At 47.3% G+C, this 10,000-nt stretch overlaps 1 protein-coding gene across 3 annotated transcripts in view; it reads left to right on the forward strand.

Annotated features, from left to right (window-relative positions):
* The window catches only part of cdh8 (cadherin 8), a 46,835-nt gene that overhangs the window by 21,651 nt on the left and 15,184 nt on the right, over positions 1-10,000 (forward strand). The window contains exon 1 of one of the 3 annotated variants that reach the window (XM_086174614.1): positions 9,106-9,231. The exons of the other annotated variants lie outside the window; for them this stretch is intronic. Within the exon in view, the coding sequence (XP_086030740.1) occupies positions 9,141-9,231 (91 nt within the window). The 5' untranslated portion in view covers positions 9,106-9,140. Of the gene's footprint in view, positions 1-9,105; positions 9,232-10,000 lie in introns of those variants that run through there. 3 annotated transcript variants of the gene reach the window in all.

Raw genomic sequence — 10,000 nt, forward strand, 5'->3', positions numbered from 1 at the left:
GCTTTAATTCGCCCTGAATGGTGCGGAAGGAGGTGACAGCCATTTTAATTGTCCCCCGGCTGCAGAGCCACAATGGCGGGCGGACTCATTTGTAGTTTTACAGACGAGATCAGAAGAAAATACCTCCTTAAAAATTTCTACTTTGGTCCTCCAGAAACAGCCTGATGGGTGACCTGCATTCTGCTTTGCACCGAAAGTACCTCCTTTACCAGTACTTTTGGTCTATTTCACAGGTACCGATTAAGTGCCCTCTCAGAGCACACATAGGTGGCAGGTACATCCATATGGTACACTACAGTATCCATTCTACAGTTTGCGGTAAATTGCAGTACTTCACAAAGTACCGTTTGGCACCACATAAAGTACTGCTCAGGATTGATGTGATGTTCAGTATAGAATACAGCATAATATTGTGAAGGATGTTGTAGAGTATACTGTAAAATAATGCACAGTATACATTTTTACAGAATGCAGTATTTTACATCCTAAAGATTAGTATCACAAGAGTTCTTTACTAAGTGCCTTAGGGTGCTGCAAGTATTGTAGACGATAGTGTCCTGTGCAGGATAAAGTACTATACAGGATGAAGTAACTTACCATGTAATCATATACTTTACATAGCATTACGAAGTTCGTACAATACTGAAACTTTGGGAGGTACAATACTGATAGTAAATAATAGTCGGTCCCTTGGATTGTTGGGTTCTCTATCCTTGTCCTTCTCTCCCTCTCCTGGCTTGTTTTCTTTACACAGGGTTTATTTGCTGACTGTTTCCTGAAGGGGCAGAACATGTTCTCCCTGAGGAGAACCTGTGATCTGCCCGGGATCATTTCCGTTTCATGGGAAGTGCTCAGCAGACAACACCCGACAGATTAGGATTTCTTCCTGGATGATCTTCCACACTGGCCTTTAGACTGTCTGATTGGACTCCTGTGGCCAAAAGGTCTCAGGCTGGAGTAGGTGACGTTGTGATGCTGGTTGATTGATCAGCTGATGCTTATGACCTGAACGAGTGAAGGAGCTGCGTCCCCAGTTATCTTTGTACCTGGATGTGATTAGATACAGGGTTCATTTGAGCTTCTGGGAGGATTATTAGCGAGTAAATGATAGAGTTGGTTCTTCAGACAGCCGTGTTCCTCAGACAGTTGGATTCTTCAGGCAGTTGGGGTCCTTAGATGGTGGGTCACTCAGACAGCTGCGTTCTTCAGGTGGTTTGGCTCTCCAAGTGGTCTATTCCTCAGATGGGTAGTTCCTTGGACAGTTGGCGTCTTCAAATGGTTGGATTCCTGGTTAGGTGGATCCTTGGACACTCAAGGGGCTGGAAATTATGGGAATTAGGGCGTCTCTTTAAGAAATGCTTTAGGTAATTAGGAGGCTGTGAGGCTCAGGGGCCGGGTTAAAATATTGTCAAACTCCCATGAAGTTCTTTGGTTGGACAGAGATTCCTTGGGAGTGTCTACATTTTTGGCGTGGTTAATAAACGCCAGAGATGGTAGTTGCCACCAGTCCTGGCTAAAAGACTGTAAAGTGACGTCAATAGATCACCTGCAGATGATTTGGGTATCCTGTCATGATAATGAGGTCCTCCTGAGGGCATCGGGCTCGGCTCTGGGCTGAGGGTGGGGAAGCTGCTCAGCTTGCTTCCTGCTGGAGGATGTAAAACACCCCCCTCGCTGCCCTCCCACATTGTCCATCAGATCAATGGTGGCGGGGGAAGCTATTTTCAGAGCATTTCACGCTCCGCTTGCTCCAGATGTTCTGTAAAAATACCTCCTTCTCCAGAAGCTGAGACTATTATTATTGGATGCAAATCCTCCGTAAATCTCCGTGCCGAGTCGCAGCAGAATTAAACCATCCGAGTTGAATAAACCCAGGCACAGTTTCAGGGTCAGCACGGCCCAGGCCAGAAGAATCGCATTTCTAGTGCAGCTTTTATCTGCACTTTGAAGAGGGGCTGGTGGTGGTGGCGGTGGTGGAGGAGGTGGTGGAGATGGAGGTGGTCTGACTGCAGCCCGACAGATGGGCAGGGATGCAGGGGGCCGCTGGACCTTCACACAACGGACAGCTGGGCCAGAGCCGGACCAGAGCCGGGGGGCACAGACCTGGCTGGATCTCAGACCTTCTTGCTCTGTCCCTCTGCCAACCTGCCCTTTCGGTCAGAGCTAAATCAGGAGACGGTTGGAAGGAAGCAGTTACTCCATCATATCCTGATTGGCCACTGCAGCAGTGTGTGTCTGTGTGTGTATGGTGGAAGGATGCAAATTATTTGAAGCGTCATTCATTGCTGAGGACACTCGTCCTAATGTTCACACTGGGAAATTTATGGGATGGAAATCAGAGAGTCGTCACCAAAGAGGTTGATTTTAGTGTTTGCATGAAGCTTTGGAGAGGAAAGATCTTGAATAACGGTTTCACCCCACTAGAGCCCTGGGGTTGGATGTGCTGAGTTCTGTCAGGTTGTTGCAGCCTCCGCATTTTTATTCAGCAGAAGTTCCACCAAATTGAACAGATCCCAGCTCTCTCCTTTCACTAGTGTCACGATGCATCAAACATCGGTGCTTACGGAAGGGGTTCTCCACATGCTTGTTCCAGGCCAGATGTTCTCCACACGAGTGTTTGGGGTTTCCGACAGATGTAGAGGGGGCTCCTCAACCATTAGTCCAATTCATCAGACGTTCTTTAGAACCGCATGTAGAGCTGAATAATGTATGTAACACGGAAACATGTGTCCTTATTCTCCAGCCTGTGGAGATCCGTGCATTCAGCAGCTCGGCGTCTGCCTCTTTGTTGCCACAAAGCCACAGAGCTAAATGTCGTTGGCTGTGATTCGTCCTGCTCTCCTGATCCACTCTCTTTCCTCCCTCTATTCTCTCACTCTCTGTTGCTCGCCATCGCTGGCTTTTGCCAAGCTAATTCTCTGTGCTGCTCTTCCCTGGAGGGAGAACAAAAAGTAGCTGGCTTCTAGGTAATGAAGCCCTTCAATGTGATCTCCATGAGATGGCCTCCCTTGCCGACTGCACCGCCGCGCTCCCATGAATAGCGAAAGCCTCTCAATGTGAGTGAGCACAAAAATCCGCCCTCTTAGACACAGTGTCGTCTCCAGAACAGAGTCGCCCTCTTTTTTCATGCCCATAAAAGGGAAGAAAAATTAAAATGAAGGAGGTAAATAAAGTTCAAGAGAGGAAAGTTAAACATGCGTGTGAGTGCTGGTTTGAGGATGAAGATACAAATGGCCAAGGCTGATAGGATGGATCTGATGGGACAGGATTGTTTCAGTTCAGTTGCACAAGAGACCAGAACTGATTTTATTATTCTTGGAGCACGCTCCACTGTAATAACAGAGTTACTACACTTGACCATGCTAGCTGCGGTGTAATAACTTGGATATTACAAGTTCTGTCGCAGATTTAACTCCTAAGGTTAAATCAGTGAAGTTGGTCCACGTTTCAGCTAAGTCTTAGCATCACGCTGCCATCTTGGGACTGGGTCTTGTATTCACACCTCCTGGGGGTTCCCAAGATTCCTGCCTGAGACGTACATGTCCTTCAAACTGCACAGTGGGGGGGGGCTCATGCCCACACACAATGATGAGTTAAGGAACAAGGAGTGGGGCTGGAATCTGGGGGTGCTTCAGAGAAAGCGCAGATCCAGGTGGTCCTGCTCCACAGACATGTGTTGGCGGGAGGGGCCCATGTTGTCATCTTCAGGACCAAACCTTCGTCTGGATTAACCAGGCCGGGCGCCACCCTGGGAGGAGCTGGAGAATGTGATCCGGATGAGAGTGGAGGGGCTATGGGAATGCTCAGCTTAACGGGAAGTGACAACAAGAGACATTTGTGTGATGATGTTGCTGTAGTGACAGGATTAGCGAAGAGCTAATGCTGCCTTCAGGTGCAGCTCAGAGCTCTTCCTGGGAAGAAACACGTCCTTTCAAATGAAAGGACATTGAATTCAGCATGGTGGTGAAGCCTCCATTCTCTTCCAAATGAAAGCCTCATTACTTAGAGACCCTAAATGGCCTATAAGTGAATGAAAGGGTAAACAGTTGGATGACCATGCGAGTCTGTAGCTCCTGAGGTGACCAGAAGCTGGAAGTGTGTGGAGGCAACAGGTGCCGGGAGTCGTTAGTACTGATTCACACCCGGGTGTGTGAGGTTTGTCAGGTCCCTCGTTAGCGCACAAACAAGTACACACACACAGGCACACAAACAGGCCTCCCCATCTGCAACCCCCCCCCCCCCCCCCCCCCCCCCCCCCCCCCCGTCTCCTTTGGCGACTGATGTTTATTCACGTTGACACGGGCCAGCTTTTAGCCGATTGGTTTAGTGGAGCTTTAGGAGCAGCTATTGGCAGCCGAGCGCCAGCGGGGCCCACAAATCACCCGTCTCATTTACTAATATGGTCACATGACCATATCTGCTGCACGCCGCTGCTCATCCAGCCCTGATTCATGCTGCAGGTGTGTGTGTGTGTGTGTGTGTGTGTGTGTGTGTGTGTGTGTGTGTGTGTTCTCCCACATGTACCCCATACGGATTTCTTTCTAGATTTTGGAATTTTTGTTATCAAACATGACAAATAATTCAAGGCTTTCTGACGATCGGTGGATAAATAAAAGCCCTTTTTCTCTGTTTGGAGGCAGGTTTATTCCATGACTGTGAATTATTCATCAATAATATTCTTTTCAGCTAATTCTATAATAAATATGTTATAACACGTATGCAAATAACTATATTAATAGATTTTTGAAAAATTACCATGAGAAAGTGTAATCATATATTGATCCGATAACAATTCCTCATTTTTTTCAGCAATCTTCTGTGCTCATGGGCGTGCATGTGGCGATGCCTTCCCGGCTGGGCAGCGGGTTGCATGAGACTTAAACCCCCCTCCAGCAACACACACCTGTGCATAACATGATAATTAACCCTTCACAAACAGTGGTTTGCTACCGCCGTCGGGACGTCTCATGTCCTGGTTGTCAAACATCCACCTTAGCTGACCTTTTTTTTCACCTTCTTTGTTTCTCTATAACGTTCTCTAATCCTTTGTGTTTGTATGTATGTGTGCGTCATGGTGACGCTCAGCCTTGTGTGTTGTAGCCCAGTTGTTCGGCTCAGTGCATTCGGTCACATTGTGGTTTTGCCACAGCTGGAGAGAGCGCAGACACACACACACACACACACACACAAACACACACACATGGGATAGCGTGTCACACTGGTGTAATTGGGTGGACTTGGTCTCTGGCTCGAGTCTCATACAGCTCTTTAAATTCCACTGACTGGTGAGAGTGTAAACACACACACACACACACACACACACACACACACACACACACACACACACACATAAACACACACACACACACACACACACACACACACACACACACACACACGCACACACGCACACACACACTATGCTCCTCTGAAACGGATCAGTAGAGGAACTTTAGCTCAGCAGGTTTCTCTGGAAGATGGATGGATGTGGAATGTACCAAAGTTACCAGCCTGTGGGGGAGGTTTGACCAATTGGTCACGTGACATGCTAAGTGACCAATCAGGTGACTGGTCATGTGACTTCTGTTGGTTTGTCCGATAGTGTGTCCAAGTGTTGTTGAGCACGAGACTGAACTCCTAACTGTCTCTGGCGCTAAGGGACGGCAGCCTACTGGATGGGTTAAATGCAGAAAAGGAATTTTCCCATGAGGGGTTAATAAAGTATAAATTATTATTATTATTATAAATACACACACACACACACACAGTCGCCTGGCAGTGTGCATGATGTGGGAGTGACTGAGTATTCCCTACCTCCAGGGATGAGATAGCCATCAATCGAGAGAAGGTTCTGGTGTCAGAGCATCAGGAGACCACATACTGGTCGAATCACTATGCCTGGCCCGGTCACATGAGCCAGGTAAGGCCTTGATTGACAGGAAGTCATCAGTGAAGACAACAGTTGTGCTGTACCTTCTGGCTGCCCTTCTGTCTAGAGCCTTCACCAAACCAAGGGATTCCAAAGTTACCTCCACCTCCAGCAGCTGTGACGAAGGAACCCACGTTCCTCTGGATGGAAGTTCTAATCAGAAGATCTGAACTTCATGTCTGTAGCTTTGACCAGGAACAGGACCTGAGTCAGGATGGTACTTCCACAAGAAGCATTCTTCTGCAGACATTCCAGAACCAAAAGACGGAGTGCGTCCTGCTTTGACAGCCATCAGCTCAGGGCCTCTGACCTTTGACCCCACTCTACTTCTCGTATTTCAAGCTTTGACACATTGTTCTCCACACATTCTAGGACTTTCGTACAGATTTTCTCAGAAGAAGTGGGTCTCTGGATCAGGATCTGCAGCTCTCAGAGCCTGTCTAAAGCAGTGGGGAGATACCAGAGTCTGGAAGTATTTGAAGATCTAGGACGTCACATGTCCTCAATGAGGAGATGGAGGACCATCAACAAGCACATTGTCAATAATCAGAGAGAAATCAGTTGATCAGATGTTTTCTCTGCCTGCATTTCTCCATCCCTCTATCCATCCCTCCGTCCTTCCATCCCTCCATCCTTCTATCCGTCCATCCATCCATCCCTCCATCTCTCCATTCATCCCTCCATCCCTCTATCCTTCCATCCTTCCATTTCTTACGACACCATCCCTCCATCCATCAGTCCATCCCTTGAATCGTCCCTTCATCTATCCTTCTATTCTTCCATTCCGTCTCTCCATCCATCCATCCATCCATCCATCTATCCATCCATCACTCCTTGATATGAGTCCTCCTCCCAGCCTCAGTGAATCTCCTTCCTGCAGGAGGTCAGTAGATCCTATGTCCGCAAGAAAAAATGAACAGGAATCAACTGAATGTGCTTAGTGCCCGCCGCTCACACACACACGTGCACACACACACACACTCACACACACACATACACGCCAGCTCGTTGGACGGAGAGTAAATTAACTGTAATGACACTTTCTTCTTCTGAGTGATTATTTGATGGTGCTTGAGCTAAGAGCCTTCCTCGTGTGTGTGCATGTGGGTGTGCGCATGTGTGTGTGTGTGCGTGTGTGTGTGTGTGCGTGTGTGTGTGTGTGTGTGTGTATGTGTGTGTGTGTGTTAGCGTGCGTGCATGTGGGTGTGTGTGCATGCGTGCCTGTGTCCGTGCGTGATTGTGCATCCATGTGGGTGTGGGTTCGTGGGTTTTTATGTGTGTGTGTGTGTGTGTGTGTGTGTGTGTGTGTGTGTGTGTGTGTGTGTGTGTATGAATTCATGTAAGTTATGCATAATAGGGATGACCAGACGGGTTGTCCTTCCTGGAATTATTACTTGGTCACCTGCGGATGCAGCTGTGCCTTCAGGATGAGGGAGCGTCCTCTAGTGGTGGGAGGAGTGAAGGGGCTGTGGTTGAGTAGCAGGCCCTGTCAAACCTGCTGGTGGAAACCAGAGGGAGCTCCGCATGGTAGATGGATCCAATCCATGGCCTAAGACTCCTCAATCAAACAGGACCATCTGATGGGATCTGATGGAATCTGATTGGATGAATGACAGAGCTGAGACCTGAATACTTCCTGGTGGATTGGTTTGGTCCCCCATCTGCAACTTCTTTGTCTGTTCCTCCACAAACTCCAGAACTAGTGGGAGGAATGTGACTTCCAATCTTGACCAAACATTCCTCACATCTGGAGGAACTGTTCCTCATATCTAGCAGACATGAATGTAGTATTTGTTCACAGTGGTGTGTGTGTGTGTGTGTGTGTGTGTGTGTGTGTGTGTGTGTGTGTGTGTGTGTGTGTGTGTGTGTTTGTAGTGAATCTTTGCCGCGTTTGCAGCTTGGTTTTGGGTCTGCAAACACATACTGCGAACACATACCATCAAGACACTGCTCTCACACACACATGCACGCACATATACACACACATACACATGCACTGCAAGCACACTCACTGCAGTTGCACACAGTACACACAGACCCTGCAGACATCACAAAGACATACACACCGAGGTCAGGTTATGGCTGGGCACGGGAGCTAGGTTGGTATCAGCAGTACAAAGGTAACCGGGTTACTGCAAAGTGGAAATCTACCTTCGCTGCTGCTGGTTTCACGTCACGCCTGCGTTGAGTGGAGCCGAGCGTCCGAGTCGGCGGCCTCCAAGGAAGGGGGAGGGGGGGATTTTTACGAGGAAGAGGAGGAAGATGAAGATGAAGTTCTCGCCGTCATGTCGGGCCCAGATTTATCCCTTTTCTGCTCGGAGAACATTATTGATTTCCCGCTCCGAGCCCATTCACAGTAAATAGAGTCGGGTTATTTCAGTCAGTTGATAAAAACTGCCCCCCAAACACACACACACACACACACACACACACACACACAAACACACACACACACACACACACACACACACACACACACAGTATCTTCATTGTGGAGGTGTCAGCTGTGATCCCTGGACAAACACAGGCCTTAAAGCAAGTGCCGCAGCGCATCTGATATATTTTCCAGAGGATTTCTGCATGTTATGTCGCTTATTACACAACTTCTCGGCCTGTAAATATCCAGCACCTGTTCCCCGACTGCTTCTAATCCTTGTCAGTCATCCAGTGTGTAATTTCCAACACATGCTAGTGGAATTATCTTGATTTTTACTGTCTTTCCTGAAATGCTTTAGGACAGTGAAGGCATTGTGGGAGGCTGCAGAGATTATGGGTGTGGTGTTTAATCCCAGGCCTTGGTGTGGGATTAATGAGATTACATTCAGCGTGGGATTAAGCAGATTACACTCTGTGTGGGAAAACAAGCGAGGCGTGTTGCCCCGAAGCTCCTGGAGGGTTGGACTCCCCCAGAGGATGAAGATTCTCCTCAGGAGCCCAGCCCCCCCACCCCGAGTTTACCAAGATTAATCATTTGACCTTCATCAGCTTCAAACTCCACACAGGTTCTACAAAATTATTATTATGATTAACAACAACAACATTAATGATAACTTACATAATAATGATAATGATAATGATAATACTACTACTACTACTACTACTTCTACTACTACTACTGCTACTACTACTACTACTACTACTAATAATAATAATAATAATAATAATAACAACAATAATAATAATAATATAAAAAAATTGGGAATGTCTGTATATGGGACCTACGATTGAGGGGCGACCAGTCCAGGGTTTGCCCCCCCTCTCGCCCGATGAAAGCTGGGATAGACTCCAACATCTTCATGACCGTGAGTGCAGGATAAGCAGCAGAAGATAGATGGATGGATGGATGGATGGTTAGATGGATGGATGGTTGGATTGAGCGATGGATTATTGTTATTATTATTATTTGTAGGTGTTTTAAATGATAAAAATAGTAACTATAAAAATAATGTTAATAATTATTATACCACTGTAATAATGATGATATGATATGATATGATATGATATGATATGATATGATATGATATGATATGATATGATATGATATGATATGATAATCAAAATGAAATAGTAAAAAAAAGGTATATTATAATCCTATTCTTATTGTTATAAGGGCCCTGCAGATATGACCCCCCCTCCCTTTCTATAAAAGAGTTCCTTCCTTCCTCCTGTCCAGCCCTCCTCTTCCTCACCTTCACAGTTCCTGGGACATTAATCCACAGTTACAGTACATGTCCCTCCCCTTTCTGGGGGAGGGGGCGAATCTGCACAGATTTCAAACACACCCTAAACTCTGTTTTCCTAATCCCTGCTTTTTATCAGGGCGGGGGGGCGGAGCGCTTCCCCCGGTGTGCGGGGGTGGGGGACGGGGGAGCGGAGCTATTTCATGCTTCACAGGTTCTACTGTTTTATGACGCTCGGTTCCCCCTCCCTCTTCGCTCCCATGCTCGTCAGAAGTTCTGAATTACTTTTATAATTAGGGCTGTGACCCCCCCCCCCAACCTCCCCATCCCCCACTCCTAATTTAACTCTGAGCCAGATAAGAGTGTACATCTCTGGGAAAAGAGGGTGCAA

This window comes from Fistularia commersonii, chromosome 27, assembly GCF_037954325.1.
Source record: "Fistularia commersonii isolate RoL2024-O1a breed Wild chromosome 27, RoL_Fcom_v1.0, whole genome shotgun sequence".
Taxonomy (NCBI): domain Eukaryota; kingdom Metazoa; phylum Chordata; class Actinopteri; order Syngnathiformes; family Fistulariidae; genus Fistularia; species Fistularia commersonii.